This window comes from Lontra canadensis, unplaced genomic scaffold, assembly GCF_010015895.1.
Source record: "Lontra canadensis isolate GAN:19392208 unplaced genomic scaffold, GSC_riverotter_1.0 scaffold33, whole genome shotgun sequence".
NCBI classification, from domain to species: Eukaryota; Metazoa; Chordata; class Mammalia; order Carnivora; family Mustelidae; genus Lontra; species Lontra canadensis.
In genome coordinates, this window is record NW_022631027.1 from 10752192 (window position 1) to 10773723 (window position 21532).

The following is a 21532-nucleotide window of genomic DNA, read 5'->3' on the forward strand; positions in this document are numbered from 1 at the left end:
ACAGAAATCATAATGAAGAAGGATTATTAGTATTCTTTGGATTGCTTGCAATGCTGTAAAACAATGGGGGGGGCTAAAAAATTTCAGCATATAATAAAATGATATCTTGAAAACATGGATGAATTCATCTATATGCTTGTTGTTTAATTTTGCATAACCTATTAGGCAATAGGACCAAAGCACAATGAAACAAAAAGGCGAGCTGAGGAGATAATCTCAGTAATTCAGAGCTGAAAGCAAAATCTCACCAAGAGCAAATGAATTCTAATTACAGGGCCAGGATATCAGAGTTCTGCTTCAATAAAATAACCTGGGGTAAGGAAGGGAGAGGCCCAGAGAATGCCTTCTACTCACAATATCAAGTCTGCGTGCATGAGCTTTTCTTCACGTCTCCCTTCTGCCTAAGTATTTGAATCAGTATGCAGTCCATTCACAGACACAATGGAACCCACAGTGAAGATTCATCATTGTCCTTCTGTAAACGCCTCAAATGTTAACGTTGATTCTGCACCTTCTTACTCCACCGGGACCTCAAACATCTCTGACTCTCTTTAGAATATTGTATTTCCCATATTTCCACTCTCAATTATTTTGAAAAACTTTAGTTTCGGCATGGTTCTCTTTTCTCTTTCTAACCTCCTCCTTTACCTAATTTTAGAGCCATCTCCCCTGACTGCCTACCTTCCTCACCACCCAATTATTCCTTCCAGGCTGTCCCTCTAATGGAAATAGGATCTTCAATGGTCCCTAAATTCTGTGACCTCAGTCCTCCTCCCTTCTGCCTTCCAGTAGCATCTGATACTTATATCACATTCATTTTGATCTCTTTCTTTGATTTGCACAATGCTACTCTATTCAGGCTCTCCTTATCTTTAAACTGTCCGTCTTGAGCTTGGGCTCCTCCTCATCTCATTCTTCTTCTCTGATTGAGTCATGTGTTTTTAATATCATCTCTACGAAAATGACTTCAGTCACAACCTCAAGCTCTTTTTTTCTGGCTCTTTTAGCTGCCTATTCGAGATTCCAGTGTGGACACTGCACTGTCCCTTCCAATTACTACATCCAAAACCCAGCTTACAAGCTTCTCCATTGGGCTTTCACCATTTCATGATTGATACTAGTAAGCTTGCTCTTTCATACATATCTTTTACTCATTGTGAGAGCCATGTATACCTTTTCTCTTCTCCTCAAACTTTTGATCAACCAACCTCCTTTTCCTTGCCCTCACTATAGGAGAAGGCCTTCCCTTATATTTCATAAAGAATATTGAACCCATTATATGGGAGCCCATTGTCCAAACTATAAACCTACTGGAACTGTGTCCACGCTATCTCTCTCTCTCTCTGTTTTTTTTTTTTTTTTTAAGAGAGAGCCAGGTGTCGGGGAGAGGGGCAGAAGGAGAGGGAGTGGGACAATCTTAAGCAGGCTCCATGCCCAACACTGATACAGAGCCCCACACGGGGCTCAATGTGAGGCTGGATCTCACAACCCTATGATCATGATGTGAATGGAAATCAAGAGGTTGATGATTAACTGACTGAGCCACCCAGGTGCCTTTTCTTCCTTCTTATTTATAATAATTACAGAACTCTCCCTCTTATCAAAGGTCAGTTCCTCCACATGAGCCCTAGGATCCTCTCCTCTTACTTAGTAGGCATTTTGCTCTCTAGATTACATATTCTATTATTTGCCACTCCCTCTGAATTATTTCTCATAAGCATGTACATACATGTACAGTATTTTTTGTTTTAAATCATTCCATTTGCCTCCCAAAACCACTAAAACTCTTTTCACTAAGATGATTAATTAGCTCTTGTTGCCACATCCAGTGACTCTCCTCAGTGACTACCTTATTTCAGGACCAGGCCAGGATGAGGTGAGAAAGGCACCTGAAGAATAAAACTTAAGAAGGTCCCCAGGCTCAGGACCTCAGGCTCAAGTGCAGGTAGGCACCTCACTTGTCTCACCGTAACGGTGGTACTGCCTTCCTCCATTTCTCAGCAGCATTGAACAGATGACCACTTCCTCCTCTTAAATGTCCCTTCTCTTGGCTTCAATGACACCACAGTTTCTGATTTTCCACCTACCTCCACGATCACTCTTCACCTTTTTCCTATTCTCCTTTCTCAAAGGACACAGAAATAAATCTTAAAAATCTTGGCATAATCTTTGACTCTTCTCTCCCCATTGATTTCAACCTCCAGTCAGTTACCATGTTCTGACAATTCATGCAAAGGAAACTCTCCTAGTTACCTCTTACATATCATTTATATCTCTTCACCTAATGAACATTAAGAAAAACAATGAACATTTATTGATCCCTTGTATGAGGCAGGTATGATGCTGTATATTCCCATATAATAGTCTCATTTAGAGCACAAAACAATTCTTTAAGGTAGGTATTATCATCTTAAATATCGCCAAGGGGTGGCACAGCTCTTATTCGAATCCAGTTATTTCTGACTCCAAAAACCTCCTTGCAATTGACCTTTGGTATAGGGACAAGAAGAAGCCAGGAATGGGCCAAAAAATAGTCTTCTAAAGTTTCAAAACTGGGAGCCATCAGAGTAATTTAAATGAACCAGAGGGGGTGTAGAGAGACAGCGAAGAATTCTAATCTTGACCAGCTTTACAGATTATAGCCTTTAGGTCAACTCTTCCAAAGGAAACTTTTCTTTTCCTACTTTGTTAAATTAACCACAACCACTTTCTGTTAACCTAGCCACTATGTGACTTCATTCTAGTTGCTTTGCCTCCACCATTCCTTGAGTTTAGGGACCATATCTGCTCCTTCCCCAGCATCTAGCACAAACTGGTAAGAGAGGAACTCGATGAAAAATATAATAGTTGTCCATTCCATTTATTCAGAACTCACATTGTCCTGTCTTGATTATTTTTCTTGTAGATCATATTTCCACAATTACAGACAGCTCACTGCAGAGAGGAAATCCAAATATTTTCCTTTTAAAAAAAAAAATTTTCTAAAAAAAAAACTTCTTTAGTGACGAACACACTGACTAGGAAACAATAGGCACTTGGCTATTTCTTTTGATTGATTTAACTATGCAATTTCCCTATACTATGGTTAAATAATATTCAGTTTATATATGCTTGTAGAATTCAGGCAGTGGGAAAGTACTGATTTAATATTCCTCCCCTCCATGCATAGACTAAGCTTAGGCTCCCCAAGTTGAATTAAAAAAAAGGATGTCAATAATAGCCTGTAGCAACTCCTTTTGTTTTACTTGTATTCTATAGGGAGTCCTATTCTCATTTCCTAAACTGACCAACTAATCAATTAAGAATTAAAATTGTCCAAGCACTTCACCTTGATTTGCTTATTTCTCTGCAATAATTCCATCTATTTAAAACCCTAAACTCCTTGAAGATTTGATTTCATTTTATCTGGGAGAGATCTCCACAAGGAGGTCAGTGTCCTTGAAGGAAATATATGGGGATTGTTTTCAAATTCTCTGTTGGATTCCCAAATGCTATACTTTGATTTGCTTATTTATATTCAATGATACCATCTACTTAAGATTACAAACTCCTGGAAGGAATAGATCATCCTTTAATCTGATTTGGACCATAATCATCATAATTCTATGCACATTTGGGTGCTTAATACTTCTTGATAATTAGGAGTCAGTGGAAAAAAGTAGAAAGGCTACTGAAATATTTTATATATACTTCCCAGTGAAAGAACCTTTTAAAATGCTGAATGATACCATCAAGTGATATAAATAATTAAAGAAAGGGATTAAGAAAAATGTTTAATATAAAATCCCCATTTGCTGCATTTAAAGCATAAATAAAAACAAACACAAAGCCAGTAGTAAATTATACTACTGGTGAAAACAATATTATTAAAATATAAGTGAATACTGAAAAATATTTTAATTAACAAAATAAATCAAATGGAAAAGATTCCCTAAATAGAGCTTTAAAAGTAAGTCTATGTGTGTTTGACTGCCATGACTAATTATGTATCCATGTAATGTGTGTTCAATTTGGGCTTATTTAAATAGCAGAAATGCTCATTAGCTGCAGTATATCTGTGAAGCTTCAGTAAACAGTTTAATGGTTTTTATGTTTAACCAATTTCATAAGTTCCTGTAATTTTAGCTTTAGCAGCTCATTAATGTTATTTTTTGATATCCATCTTACGACTTTTTTTCCCTTGTCAATCAGCTGTAGGCATACTTCAATGAAAACTTAAAACATACAGTAGAATATATTTTAAACAATTTTAATACATAACTAAATGCATAATTCAAAAATACAACTTCTTTACATAGAACATGAGTGGTATTACCATGCAGTCAAGAAATATCTTTGGTATTGGCGAAGGTTATGCATTCACAATGATAATAATGACAAACATTTATTGAGAATGCCTTCATGAACACGTGGCTGGCTCTGACCTAGGCAATATATATGGTTTCTTTGAATCCTCACAGAATAGACGTTATTTCAGTTTTATAGTTGAGGAAACGGAGAGTGAGGTAAGTGACCCAAGTCACAGTATTAGAGTTTGAACCTAACTACAAATTAGCTACAGATGTACCAACTAGAAAAACCTGGAGGTCTTCAGGGGCATTTGGAGATAGGTATACACCTAGAACTCAGGAGAGCTCTGTACCTTGGGATTAGATATAGTCACAACGATGGATAAAGTTAATAAAAAACATAAATCCAGGTAAGAGTCAACCAGTTAGTTTTCAAACTGGCAGGAAGCACAACCTGAATTAAAGCCAGAGGGGGAATCGTCAGCATTTTGTGAGACTCAAGGCATTTCTGAGCCACAAAAAGCTAGAAGGATCATTTCAAGACGTAAAATACAAGAGAAATGTACAGTAGGTAACTAAGTTTGGTGACTGGAAGGTCAGTGAGCAGTAAAAAGATGAAATTTGAGGTAAATGATGAAAACAAGAGGCAGTTAAAGGGGTTAAGGACAGAGGATCTGGCAAAGACAGCAAGGCGGTACACACAGGGTACTCTTTCCGGAGTTTAATCACGATTGCATAGGAAAAAAATTAAGGTCCTGGCTTGCATTCACCCATTCAATGAGCAACTGTTTTACTGTCTACCATGTACTAAATCCTGCTGTAGGTACTATAGTAAACTGTAATAAGGGATCTGTCCTTGTGGGGTATACATTTCAGCTGGCAGAAGATAGGAGACGGAAAGCAAACAAGTAAGTGAACTGTATGATAGTGAAGATGGTTATGAAGAGGACTGATGGAAGAGGGTGTTCTATTGAGGGGCGTAACAAGGGGGAGAGGTGCTTTAGATCTAGGGAGATGGAGGGTCATGGGGGGCTCTTTAATGAGATGACATCTGAGCTAAAACAGGAAGGCTAAGAATAGGCCAGCGTGTGAAGATCATTGCAGGCAGAGGGAAGCACTGTGGAAGCATTAGGGTGAGGCGAGCAGGAGGAAGGGAGGCCTTATGCAGATGAAAGAAAAGAAGCAAGCAAAGAGGTGAGGGGGGTCTGAGGGAGAAGTAGGGGCTTCATCAAAGAGGGCTTTATAAGCTCTGAGAAGAACTATATTCGAAATAAAGTAGGAAACCACTGCAGGGTTTGGAATAGGGGAGTGAAATGGTATAATTTCTGTTTGATATTGGTAGGATTATACAGAAGCGAGGGAAGAAGCAAGATGACCAGTTAGGAGGCTATCTTTTTAATGCAAGTGAGAGTGTCCAGCATCCGATGATTCCCTCAACAAAAGGAAGACTTGCTGGCCTTGAGATAAATAGCACTTTCATATGCTTTTGTCTTTATTATGGACTTTCTGTAGGGCCATTCTGAATCAAGTAGTCATTTCATTCTATTCTGGTCCTTCCCAACGTGGTCATCCTAATATTCATCCATCTCTTCATCCATTCATCCATTTGTTCAGTGAACGCTTGGGACTGTGCTGGGTACTTTGGATTAAAATATGAATAAACTACCCTACAGTCCTGCTGCCAATATAATTTAGGATATACAAGATACACAGAGAGAAGTAGGAGAAGAGCAGGAGCCAAAATGGACACACATATTTCTATCTTCCCTCTGCGTATGAGGAAAACATATTTAACCAGCATGCCCCTTTAGACTTCTAGTATCCACCAACTTCTGAATAAAATTCAGATACCTTAGCCTAACATTAAAACCAAGTTGTAAGTTAGCAACAATATATTCTTCCCCCTTTACCGCATCTCATTATGATCTGGCCAAAGTGACTATTCTGTGTACATATCTACCTCTTCACTGTGCTAAAATGTGCTTTCCCTATTTTTGCTCTCTTAAGTCCTCCCCAATCCTCATCTCTACAAATGCCATTGCTTCCATAAAACCTTCTTTGATTCTTAGAACTGAAAGTCATCTCTCCACCTTGAGTGTTACACTAACAGGTTATCTATTTCTCCTTGTGTCACTATCTAATGGCATTTTTATTTAGGTATATTTCTCTCTCTCTATTAGACTGAAAGCTCCAGTAGACAGGGACAATGTATTCATTTTTAGAGGACCTAACACAGAAATGAATATACTTAGCAAATACAGAACGAAAGAATGGGAAATAAGGTCCCACACGTATGTAGGAGGGGATATTAAAAGGATATCAAAATTAAAGTGAGGTATTTGGTTTCGATCCCACCATGGGCAAAGGGGGGTAATTTTAGATTCTAACGTATGAGAATAATGCCTCAATACTAAGGAGGTAGAAGTTCATATGGTAGCAGTGTACAAATATAGGGGAAAATACAGGGACATATTAAATCAAGTGATTTGTCAATACACTTTTCAGAGGACTTGGAAAATCACTGGATATTTGTCAAGCATATAGTGCATAATATGCTTGACACTTTCATTCATTCATATATAAGAATAAATGGCTAGTAAATAAAGGTCCTTTGAAAACACTTTAGAGAGATTCATAATTACAAAATATAAGTATGGCTAACATGAAAAAAAGGTTGGCATTAGTCTGTATAAATGTTGGGTGGGACCTCTGAATGGATATTAATATTAATGCTGGCTTTCTCCTCCAGCAAAGCCAGCGCATTTGAGACACCTAATAAATTACATATATATATTCCATTTGAATTGAGTAGCTTCCATATTTGGAAGATAGATATTAAATATGATCCAATGTAATTTTCTAATTGATACAATTAAAACTTACACTTTTGCAGGTCAATGACTTACCTAACCAAAGACTATCTTAAATTAGATATGTTGTTATTTTTATTTTGTGCTGTTAGCCAAAAATACAAATGCAAAGTAACTAACAACAAAACAATCTGCAAAACAAAATACCTATTACTAAGTATATTAGTATAAAATATGCATCATTACTTTATAATTTAACTAAATTTTACATCTTGATTTCACATTGTGTAGCAGCTTAGTGTAGTTTAATACTTTACACGAGTATTAGGTTTTAGAATAAACTTTAAGTATATAATAGCTAACTAGTATTTAAAAGACAAATATAATTGGCCATGGTCAGAAAAGCCCCGGACATCTATTACATTCACTAAATGTTGAATAGCATCGTCTATGTCTTGTGATTTCTGTTCTCTGAAACAATTATGTTATTTTTCCATTTTCTACCTTCTTTCCCCAGCAAAAGTTGTTTCATGCCACTGCTCTACCTCTTGAATGTAATCTTTGATTTGATGGAAAACTACTGATTTATCCACTGTCTCCCTGTAAGAATGCATATGATAACCACTAGTGAAACCTGGAAAAGAAAGATAAGGGAAGGCTCTGAACAGAGCTATTCACTGGGGAAACAAACCTATTCCTATGCAGTTATTAGAGGGAAGTAAAATAATTACAGAAATATCATGTTGTACTTCAAATGGATGTCTAAGGCAGTTGTAAGTGATGTGATTTTGATTCCAAACCACTTTTAACACTGTTATCAGTCTGACCTCCTTCCCCATCACCTCCACCCTTTTAAAATAATTCCAAAGAAAAACTCTGCAAAGATTCCATTATTTTGGTTGGTTATTCTGCAGAAATGCCAGTACTTGCATAGATTCCACCACTTTATCCTCACTTCCAGCCATTAAAGTATCTGATAATTAGGGCAATTTTAAATTAAAGGTACAGTTCTACCTTTTGGTTCCTAAGAACTGTTCTTGCCCAAAATATAGTTGAAAGCAAGACAGTGTACAGGGAATATTAAAAAGAGTTCATTCTCATGATGGGATCAAATATTACAAAGGAGATATTAATGTTTTATTATTAGGCTTTATAAAATGAAATGGTAGTGTAAAGAACCACACATAGCAGTAAGAGAGCAAAGGTACACAATCATGGAATAAAAGAGGCTTGACACCGTATCTTCCTTAAGATATTTACCATCTGAAAAGCAGCAGTAACAAATTGACTTTTCCCCTTCATAATGTGGTAGATGAGATATTTCTGGAATTCCAGAAGAAATGCCACATATCCTCTCTTATACTTTTAAGAGGGTGTTATCCAACTGAAGGCTATGATAGCTTTCATTCTTCAAGTCAATCGATGAATAGCCCTGTTCTAGGTACTGGGTTGTGACGGTGAAAAAACAAGACAAATGATATATAATAATTCCCAATGTCTATTTTTAATCATTCTCTATTTCCTGAGTTCTAGTCCCTTTTCCATTTGAACGGGTGAGGAAATCCAAATGCAACAAGTCACTGTTTCCCTCAGATCTGTTCCACCTGCTGTGTTCCTGAACGCTATCACCCTTAAGAACATCTCATCAAATTACCATGCTAGATACTCCACATGCAAGCTTTTTAATCAAACAGATGACCAAATCATGATTCTTCTATTTAAGAAATATGTCTTGTCCTGAATGTTCTTCTGGAGGTCCACCTACTTGAACCTTAATCAGAAGCCACTTAAACTAACACCGTCTTTTAATTGGTTTTGTTGATACTACTCTATCTTAATTCCAGGCCATTTTTTTTTTTTTTTTTAAGATCACTGCCCCTGTGGTGGTGTAACATGCTTCTTTCATACTCCTGATGCCTCTTTCCATGTAGGGAAACAATCATTTTTATAACACTTGTGGTGTCTCTGTATCTTACCAGTCCTCAAAAAGCTGAAATTAGTAATCATAATTTGTGAATTTGGAAGGAGAAATTAGCCATACATAATTCACTTCTGTCATGCACATAGTTTCAGGAGCTGCCCCTTTGGGCACAGGTTCTCCCCCTTCCCTAGTACCAACAATCCTACTGGGGTACCTTCCCACTAGGGGATCTACACTGTGGGATCACACCCATGACTGAGTGAATAACTGCCTAATTCAGGTACTCAATACTAGAAAACACATTTGCCTTCTGATATGAACCACCTCAAAGATGATTTCATGGTTTCTAATTCCCAATTATTTGAAGAATACACAAATGGTGCAAAATCCAAGCACTTAACAGTATTATCTCCTTAACAATAAAGATCTCCCCCATATCTAAAACTTCCATTTGTTACATGGATGTCTATAGAATACAATTCAAAATCCCTAGTTTAGCATATAAATCTCTTGAGTCTATATAAGCTTGTAGCCAAATTTCCTGCCATCCTATCCCTTATCCATGTCCCAACCTTATTTTATCATACATCATCTGCTCCAGCTAAAAAGAATTTCTCACCATTGCCTGGTCACATGAAACCATTTGTCAGCTTACATTTTTGTGTATGATATTCCCTCTAACAGGTTAACTCCTACTGAAGTTCTAAAACCCAGTCCAAAGGTGATCTCTAAATTAGCACATTGTGTTACAATGTATGCATGTATGTGCCTGTTTCTTCCATTAGCTCATGGATCCCTGAAGTGCAAAGACTCTCTTTTACTCATATTTGTATTCCTAGCACCTGGCCAGTGCATATAACATAGTTGGACATTAAGAAATATTTGCTGCATGATGAATCATGAGAGGATGAGTGGTAAAAATCATAAAATAAAAAGTTCAATTTTAGGAATAAAAATGGAAAATTCAGACCTTCATTTATAAAGATGAGAACATGCATGAAATAAGTAGGCTGATGACAACTTTCAAAAAGACATGATTTTTTTTTTTATATATAGCTTTTTAAGATGACTGTAAAATGACTGCTTAATCTAACAGTGTGCTGTTGAGCAAGTTGCATAATCTCCCTGGGGCTCCCTCCGTTCCACCCCCATTCCACCTGGAAACTCCCACATACCCCTCAAAGTTTAAGTTATAACCCACTTCCTCTAGGAAGCTTCCCTGAGTCCTCAGACTGTGTTCTGTGCTTCCCTCTAGCACAGTTTATCTTCATTGTGTCTCTCCCCTGTTAAACTGCATTCCTGGAGACAAGGTTTGCATTGGCCTTTTCAGCGCTTTATCCCAAGAACCTAAGCTCAGCACCTAGAATAGTAGGCTATCAGAGGTTATTAGTTAAACATATACGCCTGTGAAATGAAGGGAGTAGCATATATGATTTTTGGAAGTCCTTCCCAGCACGTTTGGAAATAGAAAGAAAAGTCCCATGGGAGTTACTGTGCTATAACATGTCCAGTAAGTTACGCTGGACTGCCAGTTTTAGTTCTCAATTCTATCTCATCCATTCTCAGTTCTGTTACTCAGTAAGCCCCTTACTCTGACATTTGTGCCATCAACCAAAAAGTTCTCCTCTCTCTAATGAAGTCCAGTATTCCACAGTCTGTTCCCTGGAACTTTGTTGCCAGTATTTCCGTTTATTAAAAAAAAAAAAAATGCATACAACAGTGAAAATTTGACCAATTATGGCATAGTCTCAACCCGGTACCCATTCCTCCCCCTTCTCTTTATCTTTGGTAAGGGAGAAGAGGAATTTTGTAAGCTGGAGGCCACAAAGAGTAGACAATTGGTCAAAGAAAATTTACTCAATCTCTAAGTACAACCAGTAGCTTCTGCAGGAGATGTTTCCTTGTTTGAAAAGTGGAAGACACTAGTTTAAAAGGCAGGGGGAGTTATTAAAATGGCATAGTGTTTCCAACTCTCTCAGTGAATTACCATAATGAGGAATAAAACAAGGAAAACATATTGATGTTATGTATTTTAAAGTACAGATAATCATTATTACCAGGCTCACCCAGTGCTCACTTAAAAAACTTTTTCCTAGGTTTGCTTTAACACATAAGTAACTGAGGACAAATGGACACATTTGAAAAATTCCTGAAAGTCTGCACTGTCAGGGTCTCGTGCACACCATTTCTTGCCTAACAGGCAATTTCTAGCTCTGACTTAGGCCAGAATAAGGCATGTTAACCCATGGCCTGCACTTCTTCTCAGTACAGGGGCAAGTGAATCAAAGCTACATTAGAAGCTGGTATTGGCAGAACCTTTGATTTACTCCCATGAGGGTTTTTTTTTTTTTTTAAGATTTATTTATTTATTTGACAATCAGAGATCACAAGTAGGCAGAGAGGCAGGCAGAGAGAGAAGGGAGGGGAGAAGCAGGCCCTCCGCCAAGCAAAGAACCCAATGCGGGGCTCGATCCCAAGACCCTGGGACCATGACCTGAGCCGAAGGCAGAAGCTTTAACTCACTGAGCCACCCAGCCCCCCACCATGAGGTTTTAAAAAACTTTTATTAGAGTTTTCCAATAAAAAGAACTGGTAAGTGATTTTAAAATCCTTTTTCCCCCAAAACACTCCCTTTATGAAACTAATTTCAATTAATGATATCAAGGCAGTTGGTTTCTGAGGGCTTCACTGAAGATTCAGAAAGAACTAAAGAAGGCTTTGTGTTTTCTTGTTATTTCTAGCAACCTGAACAGAAAGAAAATGTAGGCACTCAGTGAACTAGATAAACTCCTTTCCTAGAAGAAGGGCCACACATTCCTTGCTATACCGAGAGGTCACTTTGTCATGTGCTCTCCAGAGCAGTGCCATGTAGCACTATTCTGAGTCAGCTTTATTGCCACCATTCATCCTATGTCTCCCTTCCAAAAACATGGATTTTTAATCTTAATTATATCATCCCATAATTTTCAAGCACTTAAAACTCAAACTTAGTATCCTCAAAAGTGCTTTTCCCTCTCCTTAAAAGTAACAGAGATCCATCAAAAATTTAAACAAATAAAAACCTGGCCTAATTTCATCCTTTTTAAGAGGAAAAAAAAGTTATTAAAAATCCTTTTCTCTTTATATAACTGATTTGGGGGCACCTGGGTAGTATAGTCAGTTAAGTGTCTGACCCTTCGTTTTGGCTCAGGTCATGATCTCAGGATCCTGAGAGAGATAGAGTTCCAGGCTGGGCTCTGCACTCAGCCCAGAGTCTGCTTGAGATCATTTCTCCCACTCCCAGCCCCTCCTGTTTGTGCTCTCTCTCTCTTTAAAATTAATAAATAAATCTTCAAAAAAAATGATTTACAGAAATTCAAAATGGAGATTTCTAACTACTACTAAAAATTAATTGAAAGATTTCATTCCATTTGATAGTATGAAAAACATCAGAATTGAAAATAAAACATTTTAAAATGTATGATACAGTTACAGACTATATAATCTTTTTCTACAAAAAAACTAACCAAATATATGAAACTTTTTCATATTTAAAAAATCATAAATGTAAAAGCACATGCTTTACTTATTTACAAAGACATGTCCACAGAACCTGTAAGTTCCCAGATGAAATCTTGATTTTCAAATGCTTTTATTCCTAGACAACATTCATACTATCACAAGGATATAATATAATGCAATTTAATTATTAAAATATGCTTTGTTACATAAGGATAGTAACATCTTGGAGATGCTTACCATATGCCAGATATATATTTAAGTGCTTTACATATATCTTTCATTTGTTCTTAAAATAACTTGAGAAGGTAGATACTATAATCAATCCTCCTTAAAAGATCAGGACCATGAAGTACAAAGAGACTAAGGGAGCCAGGTTCCCAGTTGGGCAGCCTGGCTCCAGAACCTGTGCTCTGAGCTGCTACACCAGACAGCCTCTAATTAGGTATCGTATATATTGGATTATAAAGAATGCAAAAATTTATGCCAAAACAGAAAAAAAAAATCAATAGCAATAGGAAAACAGAACTGTATCTAACTCTTATATTTTCTAAAAAAAGAAATAAACCAAACTGGCCACATAGTGGGAAGAAATGACAAATAGGTGTAAAAAATTAGTAACCTATCATGGATCAAGTCCATTACACAACTACATATTATCCATCTACTATAGGCACACTACTATGTTGGCTACTCTTGGGACTTCAACTTACTATAAAGATACAGTCTTTATCTATCGGGGGTTTACAATCTGACTGGAAGATAAATTGCAATAAGTTCTAGAAGATCAAAGTATAGAGCTCTTTTTAAAGTCAACATTTCAAAAAACGAGAGGATGGTTGGGTGCAGTGTATGGAAGGGGCACAAAGGTCATGGCAAGGGCTAGAGTGCCTTCCTTCAGTTGTCTGGAAGCATATTCAAAGCCACATAAAATTATGTCGTCTAGATCTGCTGGGAAGGTGAGGACAAGGCCAACTGTTATCATTAACTCCACTGGAAAAATGAAGCTGTGAGGTTGATGAAAATGCTAATGATTATCCTCATCAGCTCGAAACTAACAGAAAAGATATGCACACTTCCACAAATGGCCATTTGGTTCCAAGCAGAAAGAGAAGGGAAGATAAACTTAGAATAAGCAAGGAGTCTCTTAAACCTGAGACTGTCCAAACAAACAAAATAAGAGTACAGTCAATTCAATAAACATTGACACTGGTGTGTAGCAGAAGAGGAGACTTCGTGTATCACAAAATACATATTGTTGAAATATATGAAGGTTTTAAAATTTCCACTGAAGGGCAATGTTTGTGGACTAGAAATGCCAGTAGAGGTAGCTTGTGCTTAATTTGCTGACAGTCTTTAAAATCAGTCTTGAACAATAAAATCCCAATTTAATGTGATTTGGAATCTTACATACTTAGAGTGAATGGATGAGAATTTTTAAAAGGTAGAACCACTCTTAGTTTTTCACAGGAAAGATATCAAATAAGGCTGAGACTTTATTATCTCAATCAAATTAGAAATCAAATACCACACTGCCTTTAGAATTTGGGACAGTAGTTAATGAAGGATTCAATTAAATTGTGTTCCTAATAAGCACATATATATTCCATGCAGAGGGATCTGGAATAGAGTCTTTTGTTCCTATTTTCCACTCACTGCTACAACCCAAAAAATGAAATAGTAATAAAATAGAATTAGATAAAATAATGATGATCACTCATATATGTTATTAGCCTCATTAGCAATGAAATAATTAGCAACTATAATCCAAGGATATTACTCATATTTGTCTTATAAATTTGATATACTTTTCTATAAGCTTTGAGGCATTCACCATTTTTACAACAGGAAGGATTTATTATAGATATATTGGGTGCTTAATACTAAGTAAAGTTATTTTATATTCTTTGTGAGACTCACAAATTAAAGAACTTGCAAAAGTAACGTGGTATGTACAAGGGGGAAAAACCCTAAGATTAAAAATTTAATCTCCTTGAAATTTCCCAATTTAGGTTACTTTTATAAATAAATGTTATTGATATAACTGAGATGCTACAAGTATTTTCATTTAAAATACTATAATCAGAGAATGCTGAGAAAATGTTATCACCATACTTTCTCTGTCAAGTTTATTTCATTCCTTGAATTCTTCAGCATATATTTATATTTATATAATGCATTCAGCAAGGACTTTTTGAATAACCAGTATGGAATCCACCTGGGTGAAGATACTGGGAGGAATAATCCTATAGGGAAGAATGGGAAATAAAGCTGGGTTCATAGTATATATAGAGCCACTTGCTGAAGTTCTCAAGTGCAAAGAGCTTCATCCTACAGTATGCAGGCTGTACAGTAACACTGGCGAATGTAATGAAAAGAAAAACTGGAATTAGATATTTGAATCTGGGAAAACATCTTGAACAGTAGCAATGGGAGAACTACAGTACCATTTAAATAACAGCAAAGTTGAGGCGCAATCTGCCTTAGGGAAACATCATGAGGTGGTCCTTCCTTACTTTGTACATGTCTCTAAATATATTATTCCTCACTTGGTAAAACAATTATTTGTTTAAAAGTCTGCCCCATGCCCCAGTCTGTGAGGTTTTTAAGTAGAAGGAATAGCTCATTCATCTAAGTACTCTCCAGAATACAACGTAGTACCAGGTATCCATGAGATACTGAGTAAATGTTCGTTACACACAGGTCATACAAGAAAGGATGAAATGTCTTCTGAGACACAGAGTGGAGAAAGAGATTTTGAAGCCAGTTACACAGAAGTGAAATAGTGTCTACTGTAAGTCTAGCCTCAACCTGGCACACAGAAGTTGTTTATTAAGTCTTTCTTATAGGAATGAATGTGTGTATGAATAATAAATGAATTAACGAGGTGATTGGTACACTGAAGGATTAAATATATTAAGAGATAATAGGTGAAGTCTGAACTTGGGAGAGCACTAAAAAGTAATAAGCTAGAGGGAGAAAAGTATTCAGTGATAGGCTCAGAAGAGGAATAGTTAAAAGAAAAAAAAAACAAGAAAATAGAGTGTCATAAACAATAATAATGTGTTACATTTCCAAAGCACTTTCATGTTATTTCATTTTAATTCTGACAACAGTCCTGAAAGGTAAGGGGAGAAGGTTTTATTATGCTTGTTTTTTTATATAGGAAGAAGCTGAGGCTCAAAAAGGTTAAGTGACTTAGAGAGAGAATTTCAAATAGAAAGAAATATTTAACATTGTCAAATGCAGAAAATAGAATGAGGACTGAGAAAATGTCATGGAGTTTGGCATGCAGTTCATAGAAGCCTGTGCAAAGTGAGGTTGGGAAGGAGGGAAGAGGTGGGTGGAAAGGCAGGTCAACAGTTTAAGAAAGGTATTATAGATAAATATATTAAATCACATAGTATCACATGTGTGATACTCACAATAGTGTCACACATAAATCGCATCACACAGGTATAAAGATGGAATAAGATTTAAGGTAGAAGAGGGAGACATGAACAGGTTCTCTTCTTACCTAAATGGACAACTTGCTTCCTATAAACTGATTTTCACTATAGCTAATATGTGTGTCCATATGAAAACTTGCTGACTTTGAAATTTAAACAAAAATTTTAAATGCCATTTGGGTAAGATCTTCTTGGTAAAATTCTAACAATTATTGATTCCCTTCTTCCCTTTAATGTTTTCCATTCAAAAAACAGTACTGAAAACTACTAGAGGGAAAGAGAGACATGAATGCTATTTCACTTTCCAGCTCTTCCAGCACCCCTCTCGCTTGGAAAGTAGCTTCTTATTAATGCAAATATTGAAAGGCCCTGGAAAAGCAAATAATTCTATTTAACAATAATTTTTTCAAGAATCTGTTATTTTAAGACAAGAGGAGAAGGGAAAAAGAGGAAAGTGCAGACCGTTTTTCCTTGGCTTGTCTAGATGTATATGGGTAGTACATGTGAAACCCTGGAAGAAACATGCACAAGTAGAATACATAAATACATTCTGGAATGACTTTGTCAAATAAACATGACTAGATCAAACTTTCTTGAATTTCATATTTTAAATACTAAGTTAAATCTTTCACTTTTCACGCATATGAGCCTAAGTTTTGCGAAAGCTGTTTTATATGATCTGAGTCACATCTACTTAGGTTTATTTAGGAAAAAATACATTTTTCTTAATATTAGAGATGTCAGTTGTGAAACATAAATTTCGATGGGTAAGCTAAATTAGTCCTTGATAAGTGAATCATCAACAGGTGATTTAATTGCTACCTAAATATGATTCAACTTTTTACTCAGTTTCTGGTGATGTGCCGAGTAATAAGAACAGTATGATATTTTAGACGATAGAATGCAATTTACGTATTTTCCTTTTTTTTTCCTTCCTGAACCCAGTTAATGAATAAACAAACCACACTGTGACTGTGTCTACATATCACATAAACATCTAGATGAAAAGTGACAAATTCAGGCCATCATCCAGCTATTTGAAAACATTTATCTTGATGACATTAAACATCTGGATGTTTCCAAATATCAAGATGTTTGATGTCCTGCAGATAAAATATCCTGATGACTGTTGAATTTTTTACTTATCTGTTGCATAAAAATGCACATTTGCATTTTTCAGACACAGATTATAATTTTATTTTAGACACAAAATGTAATTTTAGCATGGATATAGTAGGGAGTCATAGAAATTGTCAGGTCTCGATTTTTTGTTATTATTATTCACAGTGAATCTCTGACTTGGAGAAATGCCTTTTATTTTCCTTTCAGTAAATAAAAGAGTTAATCACCATTTCAACAATGTGTATTAAAAGGTAAAGAATTTGCAAAATGAAGATGCATAAATACCTAAGCTTTCATCTACAGTGACCCACAAAAACACTGAGTGTGGTGAAAATACACTACACCGTCCTTAATTGATTGACTTATTATTCAGTTGGAATATTACATAAGACATTTCCCTTTCTTATTATCCTTTTTTTAAAAGCATTTTTTTCTTCCATAGCATGTCCATTTATGCCATCCAGATGAAATGAGAGGAGTCCAAACTTTCTAATTTGATTATTTTGATTTTTCTAGTGATGGTCTGGCATGAGGATAGCAGTACACCTGAATTCTATTTTTGCCTATTCATTTGGTCTTAATTTGTCTGAATCATTGCTGATTGGCTGTTATAACTTCTCTGTCACATTTTTTCTTTTTTTTTTTTTAAAGATTTTATTTATTTGATAGAGAACACAAGTAGGCAGAGAGGCAGGCAGAGAGAGAGAGGAGGAAGCAGGCTCCCCGCTGAGCAGAGAGCCTGATATGGCATTCCATCCCAGGACCCTGGGATCATGACCTGAGACAAAGGCAGAGGCTTTAACCCACTGAGCCACCCAGGTACCCTCTCTGTCACATTTTCTTACTCAATGTCTAATTGAAGAAAAAGCCACTCTTAGAAGAAACAGGCAAACATTACCGCAAAATAGAACATGTATTTTGATTATCAGTTTATGAGAAAGATTAATGTTATTTTCAATTCCCACCACTGTAAAAATAATTCTGTATAAGCATTAAATGCCATTTCTAAGCCTTTTAAATGAAGATTGCTTGGATTTCATACTAGAAGAAGAAAATGAAGGTTAAAGTGAAAAACAATTCCCTGAAAACTGGAAACTATTATGGCACTAAAATAACAGACAATTGCCTAACACACTTCAGCTCCTGACACTCTACCTGTAGGATCGCTCAGAACTGAACCAAAGGCACTGATGACCACATCGGCTTTCAAAGTGACTATCTCATCTTCATGTTCATGCCAGTTTCCAGCTTCATCTTGCTCTGTTCGAACAAACTGCATGGCGACAATTCTCCCTTCTTTCAATATAACCTTCCGTGGAGACAGAAAAGGCAAGAATTCACACCTTTTTTCCTTAGCAAGTTCCACCTAAAACAAAACAGAACAGAGAAAAACTTGAAAATGTTTCTTCTGCATTGAATTTTTGATTTTTAATTCAATTATGCACACTACAGCTTATGACGGTTAAATCAACATGAAGCCTTTTGTTCATCAAAGCTGAGGTTCAGTTATCAGCTATTTACATTTTGCAAATCACTGACTCAGGAGAGTCTTCCAACAATTGGAGTTGTCACATGGAAGTTTAAAGAGCATGGCATCACAAGATATTTCTCAAGTTCTCGGGACTGCCTGCTCTATGGTTGGTGGCATGTAAGGTTTTGGCTCTTGCAGCCCAGTTTTTCATATGCTTTCACTTCTGTAGTATAAGTTCTTTTTTAAATCATGCTACATATGAAAATAGATACTTCTGATTATTAATGGGTTGCATTAGCTAAAATGGAAATAAGTTAATAAAGTGGGTGAGTCAATCTCGGCAAGTACGTGATTAAAATGGTAGGTAGGAAAAAAGAAGACTGAGAAACTGGAATCAAGAAATAAATAACATTTAATCTTACTTTCATAAACAGGCAAATGAGAAATTTAAGAAAGAGAAACAAGCATGTTCTTAACAAATTCCCAGTTCTTCCACATCTATTACCTCATATGTGGAACACCCTCGTTTTCATTTTTATTCTCATAATGGGATGCCTATCAAAACAGAATGTTAATATTTACATATCTATTCATTTTTCCATTTACTATTTTTTGGGGAATCAAGGCCTTTGTCAATATAACCCTACATAGTATGTTGAGTAGTTTTTTTCAAAAAAATGTACTACTGGAGAGGCTGAGGTGGGTATTGAGTCTCATTCTTTCCCTCCCTCATGGAAGATAGGTGGGTTCTTAGTAGGATCCTGTCAAGTGAGGTTGAGAAAGTCATACGTGTAAGCTCCAAACCAGGAGTTGTCTGGGCAACATGAAGATGAAAAAACTGAGTCATAAATTGACCTGCTCAATCTTGTGATCAAGCCATAAACCCACCTCTCAACACTCTGTCCATAATTAGTGGTTCCAAACTTTGGCATGCATCAGAATCACCTAGAGGGCTTGTTAAAACAGACTGCATGGACCCACCCTCAGAATTTTTAGTTCTATAGGATTGGATAAGGCATGAGGATCTGCATTTCTAACAAATTCCTATGTGATGGCATGCTTTGGTTTAGAAATGACAATTTGTGAACCACTGTCTTACCAGAGTATAGCTGACTAGCTCTGAACTTGGTTGGTCTACACCATGCATTCTCAATGAGAGTAATATCATCCATAAGGGAGAAAAAACAGATTCTTAAGGAAGGAAAGAATCTTTGATGTCATAATAATTTGTGACACCCTGCCCCATAAGAGCAGTAGTACATAAACAGATACACAGGATATCAGGAGTATTAAAATTACAATGTATTTGTGTGTGTGGGGGGGGGGCTAACTAGGAAAAAAAGTTTAAAAAGGCTCGCTAGTGGGATAATTTAAAAAACAAAAACATGGGGCACCTAGGCGGCTCAGTTGGTTAAGAGTCCGTCTTTGTCTCAGGTCATGATCCCAGGGTTCTGGGATTGAACCCCAAGTCAGGCTCCCTGTTAGGCAGGGGAGTCTGCTTCTCCTTCTGACCCTTGTGCTCTCTCTGTCTCAAATAAATAAAATCTTAAAAAAAAAAAGCTGAGGAACACTGGTCATTACTATATATTGGCATGAAACTATTCAGTCTATGTCTTATTTAAGGTATGTTTTGAATATCGGCCTTACAGCCTTAAAATTTGGAAAACTAAGAAATTACCGATATAAAAAATACTAGATATTGGTATGTCATGGGTAGTAAGTATACAAAACAATAGATCTCAAAATTGTTTACACAGGTAAATTAGGGGTAAGTGGAATTGAATCAGGTTTGAAACCTGCTTCCACTGCTTACTTGAGATAGTCTCTAAAAAAATCTCTCTGATCTTCAGGCTCCTTATATGTAAAATGGGGATTATACCTAATTAGTTGGTATGTGGTGTTACTTAAAGCAATTTAGAAATGTAAAGCGCCTAAAGCAGAACTAAAGCAGAACTTACATATGGAAGGTGCAAGTAAGTAAATATTATTTATTTGTAGTTGCAATTCTCTGAATTCATTTCTCCTCTCAATCATGCTTCAAACTATTCAATACCACTTAGCACTGGGATTATGCTTCTAATAGAAAGGTGGCCCAAGAGCAACGGTAAGATAAAGAAAAGGCCAAAGAACCTCAGATGCCTTTTTAATTTTCCACAAAATAAAATGTATGATTTGTAGAAGGCAAACTAGTCCTTGAACAGTTATAATTACAAACTAAATATGGCTCCATACATAAGATATGTTTCTGTATCACTTCTGTCACATTTGCGTTACCTTACCTAGCGCCTTGTAACTCATCAATATAAACCAGTGTATTGTGTTTCAAAAATGTCAAGTGATGTTAAATTTTAATGATAATGCCAAACTTGATTGAAAAACAATGACAAATGTTTATGGTTTGAATAAATCAATACATGATGCATATTTATAATAGTACTTTTTCCTGTGAAGGGCAGAAATAAAATCCTGAGCTATGCTGCACATATTGGGAGAATGTCTCAGACTGATTTAGGGTCTACTTTGTCCTGTTTTACTTTTCACTCTATTAATACTTAGATAGTATCTACTACTCTGTGTAGGTCATCTCATATACGTTTTTGGCAAATTTGGCATTGAATTGAAATCAAATTGGGTACTGCAAGCAAATCAAAACTTTTTTAAAGTAATGATTATCAATGATTTAATGCTTGAACATGTTTTAGTTGTATTCTTACTTTTGAGGGCCTAAAAACTACATGCCATTATGAACATGAAGAAGCCAAATTTTAGTATTTCCTCAGTTCACATCATAATTTTCCATATGCACTAGGTAGCTTGTATTTGTGCCAACTATGTGATAGTGCACAGAAGCTGAGAGAGTGAACAGTGGCTCCCACAAAGACTACTCTGAAATTCTACTTTTGAAACTCAATATGTTCTATACTACCTAAAACATGTTAGACTAGGCGACTGGGCAGCAGACATAAATCATA

At 36.2% G+C, this 21532-nt stretch overlaps 1 protein-coding gene across 2 annotated transcripts in view; it reads right to left on the minus strand.

The window, feature by feature from the left end:
- The window catches only part of DPYD (dihydropyrimidine dehydrogenase), an 829985-nt gene that overhangs the window by 440604 nt on the left and 367849 nt on the right, over positions 1-21532 (minus strand). For both annotated transcript variants that reach the window (XM_032867196.1, XM_032867195.1), the window contains exon 11: positions 18245-18455. In XM_032867196.1, the coding sequence (XP_032723087.1) occupies positions 18245-18455 (211 nt within the window). The remainder of the gene's footprint in view (positions 1-18244; positions 18456-21532) is intronic.